At 41.1% G+C, this 23,504-nt stretch overlaps 2 protein-coding genes across 2 annotated transcripts; both read right to left on the reverse strand.

The window, feature by feature from the left end:
• Nucleotides 1–10,154: 10,154 nt before the first annotated feature.
• On the reverse strand, nucleotides 10,155–14,696 carry LOC129813976 (forkhead box protein F2-like). Its single transcript, XM_055866666.1, has 2 exons — nucleotides 13,226–14,696; nucleotides 10,155–12,045 (listed from the first exon to the last, which is right to left on the reverse strand). The coding sequence occupies exons 1-2, from the start codon at nucleotides 14,220–14,222 to the stop codon at nucleotides 11,870–11,872; spliced, it is 1,173 nt and encodes a 390-aa protein (XP_055722641.1). The 5' UTR covers nucleotides 14,223–14,696; the 3' UTR covers nucleotides 10,155–11,869.
• A 6,161-nt stretch (nucleotides 14,697–20,857) lies between these two features.
• Nucleotides 20,858–22,525, reverse strand: LOC129814589 (forkhead box protein Q1-like). Its single transcript, XM_055867764.1, has one exon. The coding sequence runs from the start codon at nucleotides 22,308–22,310 to the stop codon at nucleotides 21,411–21,413; it is 900 nt and encodes a 299-aa protein (XP_055723739.1). The 5' UTR covers nucleotides 22,311–22,525; the 3' UTR covers nucleotides 20,858–21,410.
• Between the last annotated feature and the right edge of the window lie 979 nt (nucleotides 22,526–23,504).

A 23,504-nucleotide genomic window follows, 5' to 3' on the forward strand; every position in this document is an offset into this window, starting at 1 on the left:
GTACGTGTGCTTAGCCCGGTGCGGTACATTCCAGCTCCACGTATCAGCCGGGCTAGAGTGGGCATCGAGCCAGGTGCCATGAAGCCGGCTCAACATATGTGGTCTCCAGTACGTCTCCTCGGGCCGGTGTACATGGCACCAGCCTTACGCATGGTGTCCCCGGTTCGCCAGCACAGCCCAGTGCGGGCTATTCCACCTCGCCGCACTGGCCTGGCTACGGGGAATATTAAACCAGGTAAGGTTGGGCAGGCTTGGTGCTTAAGAGCTCCTGTACGCCTTCACGGTCCGGTATATCCGGCGCCACCTCCTCGCCCCAGCCCAGTAACACCAGTGCCTACAACACGCACCAGGCTTCCTGTGCGTCTCCAGAACTCTGTTCCTCCTCCACGCACTCTCCCTGTGGTGCGTGTCTCCAGCCCGGTACCACCAGTTCCGGCACCACGCACCAAGCTTACTGTGCGTATCCAGAGCCCTGTACGCACTGTTCCTTCTCCCCGCACTAGCCTTGAGGTGCGTGTCTACAAACCGGTACCACCAGTTCCGGCAACACGCACCAGGTCTACTGTGCGCCTCAGCAGGTCTGAGCTGCCTGCCTGCCCAGCGCCGTCTGAGCTGCCTTCCTACCCAGCGTCGTCTGAGCTGCCTGCCTACCCAGCACCGTCTGAGCTGCCTGCCTGCCCAGCGCTGTCTGAGCTGCCTGCCTGCCCAGCGCCGTCTGAGCTGCCTGCCTGCCCAGCGCCATCTGAGCCATCCGTCTGCACATCGCCGTCTGAGCCGCCCGTCTGTCCGGAGCCATCAGAGCCGCCCGTCTGTACCGAGCCGTTAGAGCCGTCCGTCAGTCAGGAGCCGCTAGAGCCGTCCGTCAGTCAGGAGCTGCCAGAGCCGCCAACCAGTCAGGAGCTGCCAGAGCCGCCAGCCAGTCAGGAGCTGCCAGAGCCGCCGGCCAGTCAGGAGCTGCCAGAGCCGCCAGCCAGTCAGGAGCTGCCAGAGACGCCCGCCAGTCATGAGCTGCCTTCCAGTCATGAGCTGCCCTCCAGTTATGAGCTGCCCTCCAGTCATGAGCTGCCCTCCCGTCATGAGCTGCTTTCCAGTCATGAGCTGCCTTCCAGTCATGAGCTGCCTTCCAGTCCTGAGCTGCCCTCCAGTCATGAGCTGCCCTCCAGTCATGAGCTGCCCTCCAGTCATGAGCTGCCCTCCAGTCATGAGCTGCCACTCAGTCCGGAGCTGCCATTCGTCCGGAGCTACCTCTCTGTCCTGAGCTACCTCTCTGTCCTAAGCTACCTCTCTGTCCTAAGCTACCTCTCGGTTCGGAGCTGTCTCCTCAGTCTGATGGGGCCCTTTGTGAGGGTTCCTAGGCCAAGGTCGGCGGCGAGGGTCGCCACTCAAAGGACGCTAAGGAGGGGGACAAAGACAATGGTGGAGTGGTGTCCTCGTCCAGCGCTGGAGCCGCCACCGCGGTCAGATGCCCACCCAGACCCTCCCCTAGAGTTTTAGTGCGCACCTCAGGAGGGGGGTACTGTCACGTTCTGACCATAGTTATTGTGTGTTTTACTTGTTTTAGTGTTGGTCAGGACGTGAGCTGGGTGGGCATTCTATTTTGTGTGTCTAGTTTGTCTGTTTCTATGTTTGGCCTAATATGGTTCTCAATCAGAGGCAGGTGTTTTGTGTTGTCTCTGATTGGGAATCATATATAGGTGGCTTGTTTTGTGTTGGGGTTTGTGGGTGGTTGTTTCCTGTCTTTGTGTTTTCTCTGCACCAGATAGGGCTGTATCGGTTTGCCACATTTTGTTATTTTGTATCGTTGTAAGTGTTCACAGTTTTGTTTTATTAAACATGTTGAGCACTGGCTACGCTGCGTGTTGGTCCGATCCCTGTTACACCCTCTCTTCTCGTGAAGAGGAGGAAGGCTGCAGTTACACAAAGTTCATTTTGTTATTTTGTTTAGTTTGTTCAGTGTTCGTTCTTACACTAAAATAAGTATGTGCGCTTACCACACTGCGCTTTGGTCTCCTGTTTATGATGACTGTGACAACCAATTACCTTCAGAAGTCACATAATTAGTTAAATAAAGTCCACCTGTGTGCAATCTAAATGTCACATGATCTTAGTATATAGACACCTGTTCTGAAAGGCCCCAGAGTCTGCAACACCACTAAGCAAGGGTCACCACCAAACAAGTGGCACCATGAAGACCATGGAGCTCTCCAAACAGGTCAGGGACAAAGTGTTGGAGAAGTACAGATCAAGGTTGGGATATAAAAAAATATCCGAAATTTTGAACATCCCACAAGCCACCATTAAATCCATTATTAAAAAATGGAAAGAATATGGCACCACAACAAACCTGCCAAGAAAGGGCTGCCCACCCAAATTCACTTTACGGGAGAGTGGCCAGAAAAAAAGCCATTGCTTAAAGAAAAAAATAAGCAAACACGTTTGGTGTTCGCCAAAAGGCATGTGGGAGACTCCCCAAACATATGGAATAAGGTACTCTGGTCAGATGAGACTAAAATTGCTTTTTGGCCATCAAGGAAAACGCTATGTCTGGCACAAACCCAACACCTCTTATCACCACGAGAACACAATCCCCACAATGAAGCATGGTGCTGGCAGCATCCTGCTGTTGAGATGTTTTTCATCGACAGGGACTGGGAAACAGGTTAGAATTGAAGGAATGATGGATGGCGCTAAATACAGGGAAATTGAGGTAAACCTGTTTCAGTCTTCCAAAGATTTGAGACTGGGACGGAGGTTCACCTTCCAGCAGGACAACGACCCTAAGCATACTGCTAAAGCAACACTCAAGTGGTTTAAGGGGATACATTTAAATGCCTTAGAATGGTCCAGTCAAAGCCCAGACCTCAATCCAATATAGAATCTGTGGTATTAGTTAAAGATTGCTGTACACCAGCAGAATCCATCCAACTTACAGGAGCTAGACCAGTTTTGCCTTGAATAATGGGCAAAAATCCCAGTGGGTAGATGTGCCAAGCTTATAGAGACATACCCCAAGAGACTTGCAGCTGTAATTGCTGCAAAAGGTGGCTCTACAAACTATTGACTTTGGGGGGGGGGGTAAATAGTTATGCATGCTCAAGTTTTCAGTTTTTTTGTCTTATTTCTTGTTTGTTTCGCAATGAAAAATATTTTGCATCTTCAAAGTGGTAGGCATGTTTTGTAAATTTAATTTATTTAATCTTTGTTTCTCTAGGCCTGTCAAATTCTTATTTACAATTATGGCATAGTGGGTTAAGGCAGAACGACATATTTTTACCTTGTCAGCTCTGGGATTCGATCTAGCAACCTTTCGGTTACTGGCCCAACACTCTAACCACTAGGCTACCTGCTGCCCCGAAATGATACAAACCCCTCATAAATATATTTATATTCCAGGTTGAAAGGCAACAAAATAGGAAAAATGCCAAGGGGGGTGAATACTTTTGCAAGCCACTGTACGTATCTATCACGCCCTCTCTTTGAGCGCAAACAAATCAATCAACCACCAGCTCTCTCAAGTCAGTTGGAAGAAAAACTTCTCTAAACATTTTATAGCTGCAGAAGTGGGTTGCCTTTTTGGACCATCCAGATTATTAATAATTTAACATAACCTGCAGTGCAATGATGATCTATGCAATAGGGATAAGATCTCTATAATGTTAAGGGGCAGTTTTGTCAATGCATTTACATATAGAATTTTTTTTTCTGCTTTAACGTTTCTGAAATGTTAGTATTTTCTGAATGTTATACTTTCACACAATGCATCATGCACATCTGCTGAAGCTGTTAGTGGAACGTATGATGTTTAGATTTGAAAAATGACTGCAGATGATGAAAGAGCACTTTTACCATTCTTATTTTTTCTTGTGGTAAAAGTTTTCATGATGATGTTGATGATAATGAATACATCATCTAAACTCAGATTAGAATGATAGGACTGTGTTTTTTTAAATAAGTAACTGCCATTAGCTGCATAACTTTGTGTGGTTACACATACGGTACTTTGAAAATGATTTGTTTCATTTTCTTCCTTTCACAATGAATGGACCCCAGCCAGAGTCAACATAGACCCCATATACAGTATATTCTGAAATGATGAACCAACCTCTGGTTGTTTTGGTTCAAATTCAATTCGGATCCACTACGGCTAAGCAGAATAATCCAATACCATTTACCTTCATGATATAGTAGATACATTTCCATTCAACTGCAGATTCAACCTGTTTTGTATGAACCACAATTTGAGAAATCTTGGAGGTCAGTTGTTGCTGCTGGCTGGCCAGTCATATAGAAAAGATGTAAGCCTGGTAATGAATGAGGCAGAGGGAAGGCTCAAGACTGAGTCTTGTCTATATGTTCAGTTATGTATCATGCCCATGAAAGAGGAAAGGATCACTAGCACCTACCAGTGTCTAGATGCTGTATTGAACCTGAACCATTTCCCATTCCAGACATCAGACGTATATATTTGATGGTTGTATAGCTGCAGATTACTTTAACAACTACTCTGGGTAATTAAATACCAATATTCACAATATGATTGCATCCTCTCAAATTTAAATTCTGCGCAAATTTATGGAGAAAACGCAAATTGGAACTTTCTCAACTCCTGTGGCTGGATGCCGCTCGTGCCTGATGGATGTATCCCCACCTTGTCATCTGTCCCTATCCAAATTGCCTGTGCTACCTGGAACTTGCCTGCCAAGGAAGTTGTCTCCATCTGCTTCTCCTCCTCCATCTTGTAGTGGAGTAGACAGAGAACAGCAAGAAGATTGTTCCATTCAGTGCTGGTCCCATGTCACAATTTGTGGAAACCGAAGGCAGAGGCATGATGCTAAGTGGACTGGAGTGTCTACAAGAGGTTCGGAGCAGAATGACATAAGGAATAGCTGCACTGGTTCCTGTTCAACCTGCGCCTTCATCGCTGGAATTGCCTGTGTCTGCGACGGCTGTGATGACTCCAGCAGCAGCTTTGTCGTCGAGTTAGGCTCCTTCCCTGTCTCTGGATCCGACGGGGGATCTCCTGCTGTGAGAGGTCTGAACCTATTGTCGGAAGCAGTAGGTGTATGCTATCCTGCTTCTCGTGGGCCTGTGAAGGTTTCATTGACTTGTGTGAGGGGTAGGAATGGTCAGATTTCTCCATCCCCTTCTCTGGCCGTTGTATTGGGCAGTTCAATGGTAAGAAATGTCTCAGTCCCTGTAGCAAAAACGTTGCCCTATCCAGGAGCACGAGTACAAGACATCAATAAGCTGCTCCCAAACATTTTAAACCTGCATCAGGAAATGTAGTCTATCGTAGTTCATGTGAGATTCAATGACATTATGAAGGGTAGCTCAGAACAGCTGAAGATTTCAAAGAACTGATAGGGTCTCTGCTTGACACCAACAAATTCCCCATAATATCTGGCCCTGTGACCTCCCTAAATTGTGGGAATTAACGTTTCAGACAACTTTTAGCCATCCATATCTGGCTATGAGACTATTACCGCTCTTTGGGTGTATCATTAATTGACCATTTTGATACCTTCTGGAAACAAAGCTTGTTTAAAAAGGAGGATTAGATACACCCAATCATTTGGGTTCCTGGATCGTTTCACGGCGTTATAATGGTGCTTTGAGACAATTACTTATCAATGACCCAAGCCCAATTAGGTTAATCCCTACCATTGTGTCGCTGAGTTGTCATAATGCTTCAACAAATGTACATTATCCCATGGGCGTTGGAAGACACAATGTAAGTAACATAATGTGTGTCCCTCTAACTGCCCTGAAGGCCTTTGCTGATCCTACAGCTATTGAATGCATTCATCGAGGCGGTGTGCACTAGTAATTCATCCACTGTGTGCAGCTCACCCTGCACTATCATAAATTACATGAGCATGGCTACTTCTGCTGAGCTTCCCAGTAAAGCTATGAAAACAATCAAGCATCCCAGAAAAGTGTTACAAATAGCCCATATTAACATATGTATCTTAAGAAACAATGTTCATGAAATCAATAATTTGCTAGTAACAGATGACATTTATATTCTGACAACCTCTGAAACTCACTTAGATAATACCTTTGATGATAAAGTGGTAGCAATACATGGTTATAAGATAGAAATGCCAAAGGTGGAGGTGTTGCCATTTATATTCAGAACCACATTCCTGTAAAGCTTAGAAAGGATCTCATGTTCAATACTGTTGAAGTAATGATAACAGGTTAATCTGCCTCACCTCCCATTCTGGTGGGACGCTGCTATAGACCACGAAGTGCTAACAGTCAGTATCTGGATAACATGTGAGAAATGCTTGATAATGTATGTGATATCAACAGAGAGGTATATTTTCTGGGTGATTTAAATATTGACTGGCTTTCATCAAGCTGCCCACATAGGAAAAAGCTTCAAACTGTAACTAGTGCCTGCAACCTGGTTCAGGTTGCAGGCACTGTGATCAACATGTATTGATCACATCTTTACTAATGCTACAGAAAGTTGCTTTAAAGCAGTATCCAAATCCATCGGATGACGTGATCACCATATAGTAGCCATGTCTAGGAAAATCAAAGTTCCGAAGGCTGGGCCTAATACAGTGTATAAGAGGTTATACAATAAGTTTTGTTGTGATTCCTATGTTGTTGATGTAAAAAATATTTGTTGGTCTGTGGTGTGTAATGAGGAGCAACCAGATGCTAAACTTGACACATTTATGAAATTGCTTATTCCAGTTAGTAATAAGCATGCACCCGTTAAGAAAATGACTCTAAAAACTGTATGGTTAAGAGGGATGAGGCAAAGGAATGGCAAATAAGTCTGGCTGTACAACCGATTGGCAAACGTACTGCAAATTGAGAAATCATGTGACTAAACTGAATAAAAAGAAGAAACTTCACTCTGAAATAAATGTAAATGACATAAAGAATGATAGTTAAAAGATTTGGAGCACCTTACATTACATTTTGGGCAAAAAGGCAAACTCAGCTCCATCATTCATTGAATCAGATGGCTCATTCATCACAAAACCAACTCATATTGCCAACTACTTTAATGATTTTTTTCATTGGCAAGATTAGCAAATTTAAGCATGAAATGCCAGTATCAAATGCTGACACTACAAATCCAAGTATAGCTAATCAAATTATGAATGACAAGCATTGTAATTTTGAATTCTATAAAGTGAGTGTGGAAGAAGTGAAAAAAATATTGTTGTCTGTCAGCAATGACAAGCCACTGGGGTCTGACAACTTGGATGGAACATTACTGAGGATAATAGCAAATTATATTGCCACACCTATTAGCCATATCTTCAATCTAAGCTTGTTAGAAAGTGTGTGCCCTCAGGCCTGGAGGGAAGCAAAAGTCATTCCGATACTCAAGAATAGTAAAGCCCCATTTACTGACTCAAATAGCCAACCAATCAGCCTGTTTTTTTGTTGTTTTTTTAGCGGGTAAATCAGCTTTAATATTGCAGATAGATTGTGGCTTCAATCAATGTAATTGTCTGCATCATGTCCAACCCCCATATATGCCCCTGTTACGAACCCTTAGTAAACCTTTGGATAAATGGTGTTTGACCAGATACAATGCTATTTAACAGACTTTCAACACGCTGATAGGGAAGGACATTCAACAAGCACGGCACTCATACAAATTACTGATTATTGGCTGAGAGAAATTGATGATAAAAAGATTGCCGGAGGTGTTTTGTTAGACTTCAGTGCGGCTTTTGACATTATCGATCATAGTCTGCTGATGGAAAAACATATGTATTATGGCTTTTCATCCTCTGCTATATTGTGGATAAAGAGTTACCTGTCTAACAGAGCACAGAGGATGTTCTTTAATGGAAGCCTCTCCAACATAATCCAGGTAGAATCAGGAATTCCCCAGGGCAGCTGTCTAGGCCCCTTACTTTTTAAAATCTTTACTAATGACATGCCACTAGTCTTGAGTAAAGCCAGAGTGTCTATGTATGCAGATGACTCAACACTATACACGTCAGCTACTACAGTAAGTGAAATCACTGCAATACTTAACAAAGAGCTGCAGTTAGTTTCAGAATGGGTGAAAAGGAATAAGCTAGTCCAAAATATTTCTAAAACTAAATTAATTGTATTTGGGACAAGGCATTCACTAAACCCTAAACCTCAACTAAGTCTTATAATAAATCATGTGGAAATTTAGCAAGTTGAGGTGACTAAACTGCTTGGACTAACCCTGGATTGTAAACTGTCATGGTCAAAACATATTGCTACAACAGTAGATAAGATGGGGAGACGTCTGTCCATAATAAAGCACTACTCTGCCTTTTTAACAACACTATCAACAAGCTGGTCCTACAGACTCTAGTTTTGTCGCACCTGGACCACTGTTCAGTCATGTGGTCAGGTGCCACAAAGAGGGACCTCGAAAAATTACAATTGGCTCAGAACAGATCAGCACGGCTGGCCCTTAAATGTACACGGAGAGCTAACATTATTAATATGCATGTAAATATCTCATGGCTCAAAGTGGAGAAGAGATTGACTTCATCACTACTCATTTTTGTAAAAGGTGTTGACATGCTGAATGCACCAAGTTGTCTGTTTAAACTACTAACACACAGCTCAGACACCCATGCATACCCCACAAGACAAGCCACCAAAGGTCTCTTCACAATCCCCAAGTCAAGAACAGCCTATGGGAGTTGCACAGTACTACATAGAGCCATGACGACATGGAACTCTATTCCACATCAGGTAACTGATGCAAGCAGTAAAATCAGATTTAAAAAACACATAAAAATAAACCTTATAGAACAGCAGGGACTGTGAAGAGACACACACACAGGTACAGACACACATACACATGATAAGACATGCACTCTACACACACGTACACATGGATGTTGTATTGTAAATTTGTGATAGTGGAGTAGTGGCCTGAGGGAACACATTAAATGTATTGGGTAAAATGTTATGAAATGTAATATTTAAACTGTATATAACTGCCTTAATGTTGCTTGACCACAGCTTCTAATAGGGATCCTTAATAAATACAAATACAAAGTTAAAAATAATATCCCTCTACCCATTTCTCTGTCCATGAGAGGTGTACAGGTAAGCCAGTACCACTAGGTGGTGACATCGTTACATTATTGCAATAGATGGACTTGTGACCAAACTGTATTTATAACTAATAGCCTCAAATCCAAACTTGAGTAACCTTCTGTTTCACTATTGTTTCACTTATGCAGATTTCAGGCAAAACAATTGATGCCTTTTAGCTATTATTCATTTCAAAAAGGCCAACCAAGGAAGCTTCTCCAACTTCTTTTTATTTTTATTTCTCTTTTCTCTCTACACAGCTATCCCTCAATTTCAACCAAACGTGTACGCGACACGTTTAGTACTGTTTAAAATAAGTCAAACCAAGTGATATCTAAAAAATATCTGTCCACACACAACAGAGTCATTCCTCCAAATCAGATTTATATATCAGGATTTAGAGAAGAAACAATATTGTTTGAATAGCAGGCCTAAGTATGTTTAAAAGTTTGTAGTGGATGCTGCATTTTCAAAGTCCATATTTCACAGATTTCTCTATTTATTTATTTTAAATGTACGCTAATGCCCTCATGATTATTTGTCAAATGTATCATGTAACAATTCTGTAACAATATGTTCATATTAGTATGAACATGTTAGATAGTCGATCACACTGGCTATGAATTCACTAAATAATTTCAATTGACACTGTAGAGTACAAGTCATATGTATGTTGCGAAGATCGGCAAGAAAGCGCACAACATTCAGATGAGATATTTTATCTTAATATCTCTAGCATGAGGAGATGTTCGTTTTCAAAACGCAATGTTTCTAAATGTGTCGATGTTAACCCTCCTGCTGTGTTCCGGTCGAATTGGACCGATTTACGAGGTTTCTCTCTGAAAAATGTAGTTCATTTAATCTGATTGTCATAAGGTTCCATGACTTTGTCCACACAGGGCATCTGAATACACAAAATAAATGTAGATGATTTTCATTTCATTTTGGGTGTTTTATGTAACTTTTGTACACCTGTGTGTGGTGTTCCCTGTCAAAAATGACCGGTCAATGGGTGAGACTACAATTAGTGTATAAAATTGAGTTCAGGCACATGCCCATTAATCAGATGTACACACTTCCCTCTCCCAGACCCCCACATGCATGTGTGTTTGAGCACACACACACACACACACACACACACACACACACACACACACACACACACACACACACACACACACACACACACACACACACACACACACACACACACACACACACACACCTCGCTCCCCTTCTTGGCTTCCATGGCAACCTTTCCCCAATATAATATTTCCCCCACGGGAACCACACCTGTTGGCATTCTCACAAACAATCGCAACATTCTTTCAGTAATATATAGAACTTTTCTCGCAGCTCTGGTATATCAAGCTGTTTTGAGGCCTTGCTCACAATTCATTCTGTGGCAGCACAATGATCAAACGATATACTGTATGTGAGGCTCTTGATCATATCTTTCATCATGACACTGGTGAGGAGGAGAGAGTCATTGTTACATTTCAAAAACGAGTTGTATGAGCTCAGGTCAATGAGGCCTACAGGCCATAAATAGCAAATAGAATTTCAAAAATTGTAATGTTCACAAGAACTTAATTTGATAAAAAGATCTAACACAACATGAGGTGATAATATATGTGTTATTATGGATTTATAATCAGCTATAATGGGGCGGTCATTTTGGACCGGGAACACAGAATGAATGAACATGAAAGGAACACAACAGGAGGGGTAAACTAGTAATAGGTTTCAGTTGTATGTAGTAAGGAGAAGGTGAGCTGCCTGTAATCGGGATTTTAGCTATGCTTTTTTTTTTAAGATATCAGATTTTAGGGGATATGGATTTGCTTGGCTCTCGTGTCTTACCCGATTCACCAGGGTTCCCATTCTAATTGTTGCAATGTAACTTGACCTTTGATTACAGTTGTGATTGAAATGTCCATCTAATATTCATGTTTCGCAAGGCTACTGATTGATAACTAAATCAAACATTGCATTTGTATATGCTGAATAATTCATTATAGGTATTAATCTATGTGTAATTATTTGTCAACAGTGCATTCATTGAATTAAAATAGTATGCTATAACAATAACAACAGTTATATTAAGGTTTGCAATAACAAAAACAACATACCAAAACACCTAATTGTCATAAAGTGGTCAAATTGTCTCAAACACAATCTTGGGAAATAATTCCCTTGCTGTATACATTTACCTTCGAATAAGAACTTACCCAAACAGTTGTAAAATATATTTATTTATTGGCTTGCTGTAGCCTACAGCGAAATATTTTTTTTAAACTCTGGGGTCTAGAGTTAAGTGCAAATAGCTAAAGATAACCCGGGGAGAATGTGCATGTATTTTTCAGTAAACACATTTGATGTGGTTGGATATTTAATGTGGTTGGATATTTAATGTGGTTGGATATTTAATGTGGTTGGATATTGCATATTACACTAACCTACAATATTGAATGATACAATAACTCCTGAATAGATCGTGGCATGTAAGAGCTGTCTGAGCCGTGATTGACAAAGTGTTGGACAATGGCAATACATGCATTTCTTCAATTTTTACTTCATGCACTCAGTCGTTTTTAATTTCTCCGGAATGGTGTCGTGACAAAGACCTTCTCAGAGACAAATAGAGTGCCTGACGTTATGTATATATAGCCTACATTCCCCTAATTCATCTTAGATATTTGTACCGGACTTGGCAAGGGACAAATGGTATAAGCCTATAGCTTGTATATAGTGTAGTTCATTGATCTTCATCCAAGATGGCAATGGTCTTATTGCGTTTATTTCACATGATGCATGGCTTGACATCCTGACAGACGCTCTGGTGGTGGTGATGTAGCTGGTGATAGTAAGATCCACTGGCAGTCGCCGGGTGAAACGAAGAAATTCCGTTAAAGTTTAAAAAGAAATCTTTCCTGTCACACACTGGCGATGAAGGGCTTGAGTATCGAGATAATCCCACTGCAAACGGGTGGAAGAGACGTGACAGTTAAAAACAAACCTTGTAAATACTACACCAATTTATTCTAATACACATAATGACTGCAATCCATGGCGTGTGTTTCGGCCTATAGGTGTCAATATTTGGACGTTGTATTTATCTAAATGGAATATACTCCAATTATTCTTCTAAAACGGTAGGCTTTTATTTTTCCTTAAACATGCAGACCATTTAGAGCATACATGATCACGAAAAACAAACAAATTTATGAAGCATTACTTTTACAATGTGAAAATAGTAGACCTATTTGTAAATATAAGGTTAGCATTTCAAAATGTTGTGCATGCTCTCATGGAAAAGTGTCGTTCTATTTTCATTATATTTGAAATATATACCATAAATACTTTGCTTTCTCTTTAGTCCTGAATTTGCCTTCTATTTATTACGTGCAGACAATATTGGGATAATGCTGATTTCGCCTAATATCTGTCAAATCTATAACTATTTCAAAAACAGCAGTGGTATTTCTGTTGAATCTATTTATTTAATTCAGTAATATTATCGTTATACCATTTATGTGTTGTTCAATAAGTGTATACCTTTTGGAGACCATTGCGTAAAGGTCACAGGCAGTTCTATGTTCACAATGGTCACAATAAATCATTTTTATAGATAGGTAAAACTGTATTCAGTGTTGATATTATAGATGTATTATTGTATATTAATTTACACATAATTGGGTGTTGTCATATTATTGTCATGTCATATTGTTGTTTGGAGCATTTTCAATAAGGACTTGAAATAAAATCTAGGCTACATGTTCAGCTTTATTGGGAATGATTCTGTTAATCTTGGCAATAGCACTTGCTTTAATATTGTTATAAATATGACTTTATTGTTTCTATTTTTCGTCAAATTTTCATAGTTCTGTAATAGTCTTTTGGTCATAAGTGGACAAGCAGAGTAATGTCCGTGTTGCCTAACTCGGCCAGATGTCTACATCCCTCTGATTCGCAATTTGCAATTGCCCATCTCGACTACTTACAAATGAAATAGCTCATATAAATACGAACTATTTAATGCAAACTATCCTTCGGAGTGGACGATTGGTTGTATACGAGTTGTATATTTTATAATTGGCCATATATTGCACCAATTAAAGATTGTGTTCCCCTATATTGACAGGAAACTAAAGCCTACCTGAAATGTCAGATGAGTCCCTTCCGTTGTGATGGAGATAGCTTTGCTCCAGAGAGTATGGGGACATGCTGGAGTGCAAGGCGGAGGATGTGGGACTGTTTGAGGCCAGGGATTGCTGCTTGATATATGGAGACATACCAGGTGATGCCCAGTGTGAGGGGGCACTGGCATAGGGAGAAGCACTGGCGTAGGGAGAATGACAGTCCAAAGCGCCCACTGCCATCGCAGCCGGGGAGGTGTGCAAAGGGCTACTACTGCTGTCCGGGCAGTAGTCTCCATTAGACGCCACCTGACAAGCCGCCATGTAGGTGGACCCGGGGCTTGGTGACATATGAGGGACATGATGCCCTCCACCCAGCCCGTCGTAGCTCCCTGGCACCGTGTTCCCCATCACGTCCAGGTTGTAACCGTTAGCATGACATGCCAAGGACGCGGAGGGGTTCTGGAAATCAAAGTTTTGGGGCAGTATCGACGCTCCAAACCCGATGCCATTCATCATTCGATACATTGGTTTCAGAGCTTGGCATTTCCTACGGAATCCGCGAGGTCTGCGACGGAAGGATCCCTCCTCAAACATAAACTCGCTGCCCGGGTCTATAGTCCAGTAGTGGCCCTTCCCTGGTCTGCCGAGGCCCTTAGGCAGTTTGATGAAGCACTCGTTTAAAGACAGGTTGTGCCTCACTGAGTTTTTCCAGCCCTGGTAAGACCCCATAAAGAACGGGAAACGGGCCTGAAGGAACTGATATATTTCTGCCAGAGTAAGCGTCTTTGTCGGGGAGCTTTGGATAGCCATCACAATAAGGGCGATGTATGAATAGGGCGGCTTCTCAGGTCGCCTCAAGCCAGAGTTGCCCTTTTTCCCTTTGTTTGATGCATTTGGTGAGCTCTCCGCCACTGGCTGTGCGCTCATCAGCGTGGCGTGCATCACTCCGGCTGCTGGGCTGCATCTCAGAGGATGAGACGAGTCCAGAAGTTGCTGTGATCTCTCAGTCGTCATGTTTGCGTCCACTTTAGAGAAACAGAAGGACAAGTGTAGGCTATGACCAATGCCTTGCTCGTCTCTTGTTCCAATGACCTGAAATGTCTAATACTGACCTGAAATGGCTAAGAAGTAGGCTACACCAAATCCTCTTCAGTCAATTACTTCAGACGTTCTAAAAATAGGTTTCCAAATGGATAATCGAAGAAGTTAGTGTCCAGTGGCGATTCACTGCACGTGTATTGCTGTTCTAATCAGGAACAGCAGCTGTGTATCGGTGTGGCCGCTGCTCCAACTCCGTCTCACTGAGGCCATCTCTGGAAATAACCCCTTAAGAGGGGAAACATAAAGCTCTTCGACTTTCCTGCGCATATCCACTCGGCCAAACAATACTCGACCACCTATCAATTCTCCAATCTCTCTCTGCTCTATAGATCCCGGGTAAATCCCTCTAAGAAATCGCTAGGACCTCGAGATCCAACCCCTGCCAGATCTGGCCTCCGTCCAGACATAATTCTAGCAAGAGCCACACATAACACAGCGCAGAGTAGAGGACTAACAGAGACCTCCTCCCACCCGCTCCTCACAACTCTAATGCACGCAATTACACCATTTATCAAACTTATTTAGACACTGCAGTCAACACTGCAACAGCCAAAGGATGAAGGCAATGGTTCCAAATTAACCATGACACCGCTTGCTTATATACCAGTGAGACAGAAACACAATATAGCCCTATTCTATTTAGTAGAATTCTAGTTTAGTTATACTATATATATATATACTGTGATAGTATTCAAATTATTTAATTATTGTGTTCATGCATGATGCTCTCTGTTGTCCTTATTCAAAATAGGTTGCGCTTGAATGATAGCAGATTGGACCTATGATGTACTTGAAGATGGAAAAAAAGCCAAGAAGAGCAGATAACTACAGATAATGGTATTTTGCTGAACAGTCAGAGCTTCTTAGAGTTTGCGGTTTTGTCTAGCAAAGGTAATAATAGTCCTTAGTTGTCGTGTTAATTTGTTGGGGGATGTTCAGGATAGGACTTTGCCATGAGTGGAAGCATGCTTTTTCCATCAGACGCTGCCAGTATACCACACACATCGCACGAGTGTCAGTTTACGGGCTCGAGCCTGGATCATATCCCCCGAGAGCTGAATTAATTGCACAGATCCAAATGAGGTCTTGGAGATAGATGTAAATGTTTCCATATTGATAGTACCCTATTGATGATGTTTATGATGTTCTTTTGTTGTTATTTTTCTGTCGTTTTGAGTTTATAATTATTTAAAAGCTAAACAAATGAGTCGAGGCCTACTTCTTATAATGTAAAAGAAGAAACCATACATGCATGCCGATTGTGCCCATATGCTGGTGAACATTGTACCATGCGTAATGCATACACAATGCTTGTAAGGAGATTATGTTTGGGAAAACAAAAGAAGGTCAAACGAAAACTGGTAGGAAGTGTCGCATCTCACAATTAATGTGATCAGGATAAATTCAATTTCAATTCAAGTCAGTTCAGGCAATCTAAATAAAAAATAATCGAGGAAACGTGGATCGACGACACTTTTGAGTGTACATGCAATATAATTTAACCCAAATATGCATTTATATTCCTATAAGGCAATACAGGAAAATAACAAAAATGATCAACTCAAAGATTTAATGACGACATTGAAGCTATTTGGAGACGCGGTGTTAGCAATTTGTCCTACCCGTTGAATGTGTAATAACAGTAAGGTATTTTAAGCCAATAGCTTTGATGCAACAGTTAGAAATGACAAGCTCAAACTCTTAACCAAACAAGGATGTGGAGATAAGATCATTTTTCATTATAAAAACAAAGGTAGAGAACATAATCTCCTCAGAATTTCCGGCAATAATAACCCCGCTGCGTTCAGGATGCACAGCTGGTTCAAGGAACTTTTTGTCTCAGTCACAGAAGAATACTTGGAAGGCTTTGAAATTTTTACGCACAGAATGAGAGATACTGCCATATCGTCTTGGTAAAAATCTATCAAAAATCGATGTGGACTGAAATCTACTAAAAGTCTACTTCGTGATTGTCTCTCACCCTGTTCATGTGTCTCTATTTGAGCCATATACTGAATGTCTGTATCCACTCACAGCAAGCTTCTCGGACACAGAAAAAATACTTTGGCGTATTTCTGCCCCAATACAGGGACTAATTAATAATGACATTTGTGCCACATTAATAATGATAAACATTATTTATATAAAGAACATAATAGCTGAAACTATTAAGATTGTTGTAGTTGTTATTATTATTAGTAGTAGTAATAGTATACCATATTTTTGTAAATAACGATAGTTATTAATGATTATTGTAACGCAGTAGGCCTAAATATGAAGTGGCCTACTGTGATATTGGTAACAATGTTAGGTTAAATCTAGAATAATATATATGAAACATTTGAGTGCATATAACTGTTATTGGATCATTGGTCCCGCTTTAAATGACATGCATCTTATAAAGGCTTCTTAAATCCTTCATAAAGACGTCATAAACACTACATAAATGTGTTGCAAATCATATATAACCTTATTTCATGCTCTATAAAGGGTTCATAAATGTGGCATAACTGTGTGACATAACCAACAATGTCAAACGTGACATAACCCACTATGTCAAATATGACATAAACCTGTGCTTTATAAAGGGTGGCATAAGCAACGCTTAATAAAGGCTCTAAAAATCATATTAACAATGTCACGCATCTTTGTAGAGCATTGCAACGCCAAGATAGTGGGTTCAATTCCCGGGACCACCAATACGTAAAAATGTATGCACGCATTACTGTAAATTGCTTTGGATAATGTGTCTGCTAAATGGCATATATATTTCTCTAAAACATTTCTAGGATGGCCCAACCTCTTTCCGTCTTGGGTACATAGCCAATATTGGACCTGACCTTAACTTTCCCCATAATGCTGTGCTGCAGGATGACATGATCTAAAGTGCAGTCTTGCATAGCAAAAAAAAAAAAAACACTTAGTAGTGCATTTTAAATCCGTTTTTCTCTTTTGCCTAATTCTTACAATTTTTTCCGCAAATTCCATTTTCTTGGATTTGTTTTTCCAGGTTTCGGATTTCCCCAATTTTTTTCTGGTTTTCTCACACTTTTTCACACTTTTTTAATAGAGAAACCACAAAATTAGATTTTCTGTGTTCACAACAATGCTTAAAATGCATCAGTGGACCCCTTAAGAGGTCTGGGAAAAATCTTAGAAACGTACATTTTTGAGTGTAGTTTCCCTTTAATTCCCATTTCAAGCATGCACTGTTGTTTGGCTAACTGGTGTTTCTGCAGTGCAGTAAGCCCCCATGTGATGGAATTCGCAAATCAAATTCCCACTTGTGGTGCCACTGGACAGCAAAAATATTGTAAGTTAAGCGTTATCTATTGTAATTTAAATTAGTTTGTAGTAGTTAAGCGATGAGTTATATTACATAGCTACCTCAATCGTTATTTCAAATAATTTTGGGGACTTCACAGCAATTGCTAGCCAGCTAAGTTACATAGCTAGCTAACTATACCAACACAAAATGTAGCTAACTAACATGCTCAACTAAATACAAATCCCCCAATAAACATCAATGTCTCATAGTCATGTCATGAGATTTGTAAATTTAAGAGGAATCTAATAAAACGAATCAAAATGAGTTTCTCTCTCCCCCATTTAGAGTATTTCTGGTTCAGCACAGAAATGTCCTTATCCAGATGGTGTGGCAAAGGTATCTCCTAACAGACCTGCTAATTTTCTTTGTTGTTACTTTTAAGGTTGCAACCAACATGCAGTAGTCTACCTCCAGCAGGCAGAGACAAGAACCATCTGTCCACCAGCTCAGGGACAAGCTATTCTATTCGTAGCCCTGTGTAATGTTCAATGTAATTGCATTGCTGGACTTTTTTAAACTTAAAGTATTTGTATTGTTTTAAAAATGTAAAAATAAAAGGAAATGTATGGTTTAAAGATGTATTTAATATTTATTTGTTTTAGCTGTTAGTGACAAGTCTTAATACATCAATACATTGTATGTGTTATGAATGACCAAAGGTGTCTGACTTTAAAGTAAGTTCAGTGTCATGTGATATAGAGTCCTTATGGATGTGTTATGATTGACCGAAGGAGTCTCACTTTAAAGTATTACAGGACACTACATACATTGTCAATAAATAGATTATACATCTATGGTTCTCATGATCTACAGGTTGCTGTACGGTGTGAGAGGTATTTAGATGGGTTGATGGACCAGCAAAGCCTGAGCTTAAGTGGGTGTGCGTGTGTGTGTCAGAGCCAAGATTATTTGGAGTAGTCCTACCTGAGACTACCACAACAGGTATTCCTCTTCTGTTCCCATAATGGAGACTAGAGCTTGATTACAACTTGTTACAAAGGTGCCATCATTTTGTGGCTGATCTTTCAGCGGGGGAGTGGGTGAAGTCAGCGGCGGAGTGGGTGAATATGTCAAAGACCTGACTGGGCCCAGCACCTGCACAGTATGGCTCGTTATATTGTTGTGTGCTTGTTTGTGTACTGAGGAACATGTAGCTTGGTTCCAGAATAAAGACACTTTCAAGTTCCTTATGTTGAATTTCCTTTTGTAGACTACAGTAGGTTTAACGCTATTGCTTACACATCACATATAAGCCTGGGATATCAACCATTCAAACTTGGACCTTAGTGGGAGTGACCATATAATTTGACGGGAGCGACCTTACTGAGTCAAGTATTTGTCATCAGGCTATGTTCTTTGCTAGCAAAAACATTACCCCTGTTCGTCACTAGTTAATCCAGCCAGAAAGTCAGAATTGTGGCTAAACTCTGCCCATTGCCACAATTTAACCACACTGTTAAACTTATGCCTAGCCTAACCTTAAAGACCAATAAGCTCATTTTTGTTTTCATAAATTTGTACAATTAAGCCAATTTTGACTTTATGGCTGTGCTATCTAGTGGAAACCATTCCACCTGGCCTCAAGGGAGAAAAAAACAGGCCCTACCTTCCAGCTAGCTAATTAGCAAAGGACATAGCTAGCTATTTAATGGCTTTACAGAGAAGAAGAAAGACTACACCCTTACAACATACGGTCAATGTGTGTCGTGCGTGCGAGGAAAACTATCCCAATAAGAGTTACAAAACATCTATTTATTGCCAAGACGTGTCGGACCGATAGGACAGAAGTGCAAACGACACGTGGCGGAAGGTGTTGTAGGAGATGATTGGTTGGTAGATTATACAAACGAGTAATACTTTTCAAATTTGATAGTTTGGTCTACCAGCCCTTCCACGCTTTTGAGAGGAAGGGTCTGGGAATGAGATTAGGTGTAATGTGACTATAACTTCAAGTTATAGAGTGTCTGCCATCTTTTAGCACAATATGTCACAATTTATAAAGCAGGTGTTTATATCATATTCGACATAGTGGGTTATGTCACATTTTACATTGATGATTATGTCACACAGTTATGCCATATTTAGGAACCCTTTATAAAGCATGATATAAGGTTATAGATAGTTTGTAACACATTTATGTCGTGCTTATGAAGGTATTACGAAGGTTTTATGAAGCCTTTATAAGCTGAACGTCATTTAAAGTGGGACCGGATCATGTTAAGTGATTTTGATTCAAGTTCGATGTGATATATAGCCTACCATTAGTCTACTATTAGCCTACCATTAGCCTACTATTAGCCTACCATTAGTCTACTATTAGCCTACCATTAGTCTACTATTAGCCTACCATTAGCCTACTATTAGCCTACCATTAGCCTACTATTAGCCTACCATTAGCCTACTATTAGCCTACCATTAGCCTACTATTAACCTACCATTAGTCTACTATTAGCCTACCATTAGTCTACTATTAGTCTACCATTAGCCTACTATTAGCCTACCATTAGCCTACTATTAGCCTACCATCAGTCTACTATTAGCCTACCATTAGCCTACCCTTTCCGCAACCCTTTTCGATATCTTCAGGTCCTCCTTCCTTCTACTTCCGTCCGTCCTTATTTCCCTTCTCTGGCCTTCCTCCCTTGCTTTCCCTTTTAATGTGTTTAAGCTATTTCATACAGCGATAGTCTAGGCGAGACGACAATAGCCTATACTGTAAGAATATTTACAACATTATCAACGTGTTTCATACAGCACATTCATTGTTTGAGTGCTGACAATGATAGGGATACGTTTTGAATGACAGCTTTCAGTCAACGAAGCTTTACGCATTAGGCATCATGTCACGCGCATGTCCCAATCAATTTCAATTTGACAGGGAGCGAATAAAATTAGCCTAATTATATGTCGCCTTGATAGAAATGGTAAAGCAGTGTTTTGAAAAGGGTTTGATATTAGACCAAGTCGATTAGGCAATTTCTTTATTTGTTTTAAATGCACCTGCAGGCCTACACCATACACCTGTCAGTGGCTTTCACGGTATGTTGGGATTTAGTAATTAATAGGCCTATCTCTCAAAGGTTCCATGCATTCTGCCGTTTTGAATATAAATTTTCTTGAAAACAACTTGTAGCGCAGATATCTTGTATATCTGTTTTTTCACAATCTATGCGCTATGGTTTCAATAAGATAATAAAGATAGAAACACATCACATTTCAACGTTAAAGTGACTCTTTATTACAAATATTAATCGTGTTTTTTAAAATAAAAACATACAAACAGCTCGACTTGCACAAATGACGTGCCAAATGTTATTAACAGCATGTTCTGAAGGTCAACTGATTGTCGAAAGTAACAACTTTTCAACAAACCAACGACATAAATAGCCTATAATCTATATATCATAAACTGTACACTGTATAGCACAAAACATGCCATCGATTTAAAGGGAAATTACCACAGAACCTCAAAGGAATGACATAAAGCCTACTCCTTCCACACTAAATGTCCATACTAAAATGTCCTGATGAAATAATACGACGCCCTGTCTAGGTGACTGGTTGTCCAAATTTAAGGTAATGCAATGAAAAGCATTTAGTTGATACACAATAATAACTGGCAAAGTACACAAATGCAAACCCAGTGTTTTCATTCCATTTGCTACACCGCTCGCTTCCAATACGACAACAAACTGTCTATTTGTAATAGGTGGTAAGCGTCAGCTCTTTTAAGTAGTTGGCGTTGGTACTGTAGAGATTATCTGGTAAACTGATTATGCCTTTGAATAATATTCTGCGGGGTAACTGTCTTTTCGATTGTCCACCTCTGAATAAAATCCACCACCGTATGCCCTTAGCACATGCGCAGCGTATGAGTCCACATGGAACATCGACTGGGCGTGATGTGGCAAGGCGACAGGTGATCCTCTCATAATGTGTGGCATCGTCTGAGTGTAACCGTGCCACGGTAATGCAGCAACGGTGGGAGAATCCTCTGCCCACTCCTGTCTCTTGAACGGTTTGCTGAGGATACTGTCTATAGCGAAGGAACTGGAGAACTTGGCACTGCTGGGTCCGGTTTTAGTGGCTGGTGGTGTGGAGGTTATGGTGACTTGTGCGTTCTCGTCGGCAGCAGGGTCAGAGACGTCTTGCTCTTTGCCTGTTTTTTTATTGATGCGCTTTCTCCTGCGTCGGAACACTCCGTCAGCGAAGGTGTACTCGCTGTGAGGATTCAACATCCAGTAGTTGTCTTTTCCCCAGGGTCTAGACGGGTCCCGGAGGACCTTTAGAAAACAGTCGTTAAGTGACAAGTTGTGGCGCACCGAATTTCTCCAACCAGTGTAGCTGCCCCGGAAAAATGGAAACTTTTTCATCAGATAGTCATTGATCTCTGCCAGAGTCAGACGACCAGATGTTGAGTCACGGATAGCCATGGCAATCAGTGCGATGTAAGAGTACGGAGGTTTTGGTCTCCGTATGTACGGTTTGCCCATGCCTATGCCGTCTGCGCCGGGTGTGACAGGTGGCGGGCTGTGCGCCACGCAGTCCCCATCCGAACCCAACTCTTCCTCACTCGAGAGAGGCGAGCGGACGCTGCCCTCGGCATCGCTGCACAGCTCCTGCAAAGATTTCACCTCGTTGTGGTGGTTTCCACAGAATACTTCAAGTTTCATGTTGTCTATGATTATTTATCCTATAGCCTACTGCTAGTTCTATATCCAAATTGTATCGGAATCTCAAGTAATAACAGACACGTCCTCAGATGAAGTCTTGTCTAGTGTGTAAAAGTGTCAAAACACAGACCGCTTTCAGTCAAAATATCCTAGAAGTACCTGATGAAGTCACCGTCCTCATACCTTTGGGTTCACTAGCTCGTCTCACCTCCTGTCTGTCTGGTGACCTGTTTATAGCACAGACTCACCTCAGTACCAACCCAACTAGGCGGGGCTAGATAATGATATGGATATTTTGGAAAAACTGAAATATCATGCACTCTCAATGTTTATGACACATCGTAAATCATCATATCTATTTTTATGTTAATGTTTGTTTGGAAATACGATTGCGATGAATAGCCCTTTCACCCTCCTGTTTTCAGCATAACAAGACAGGTATAGGCTACCTTTCATGTGTAACTCGATCAGGCTGTGGAAGTAGACACCTCAAGAGTATTTCACCTGAGACAACAGGTGGCGTTATTTTCCTTTCCATCCGTTCTGTCTAGAATGATACCATCATTATGGAGAGTTATACCTGATTTATTATCGTTTTGTTTGAATTTGTCACGATCCTGACCTATTGTTCCTTTTTCTTTTATTTATTTAGTTGGTCAGAGCGTGAGTTGGGGTGGGTTGTCTTTGTGTGTTTTTGTATTGTCTAGGGTGTTGTATGGTTTAGGGGGTTAAGTAGAGTAGATGGGTTAGTGTTTAGTATAGGTGTCTAGGAAAGTCTATGGTTGCCTGAATTGGTTCTCAATCAGAGACAGCTGGTTATTGTTGTCTCTGATTGGGAGCCATATTTAAGGCAGCCATAGGCTTTAGCTGTTTGTGGGTAATTGTCTATGTTGAACGTTTGTAGCTTGTGTGTGCACTAACGTTTGTAGCTTCACGGTCGTTTGTTGTTTTGTTTCAGTTTATGTATAGTGTTCGTTTCGTGTTTTTTCCTCTCTCTTCTAATAAAGGAAGATGTATTTTGCACACGCTGCGCCTTGGTCCAATCTCTCACAGCAAGACGATCGTGACAGAATTATGTCTGCAGATACACTTATTAATAATGCCCTATTTGATTCAAGCAGCCTCCGCTGAAAAAAAACATATTTTTTTATATAAAGATGCTATGCAGTGCTTGTATTATTTTGAATATTATTT

Source organism: Salvelinus fontinalis, chromosome 17 (assembly GCF_029448725.1).
Source record: "Salvelinus fontinalis isolate EN_2023a chromosome 17, ASM2944872v1, whole genome shotgun sequence".
Lineage (NCBI taxonomy): Eukaryota > Metazoa > Chordata > Actinopteri > Salmoniformes > Salmonidae > Salvelinus > Salvelinus fontinalis.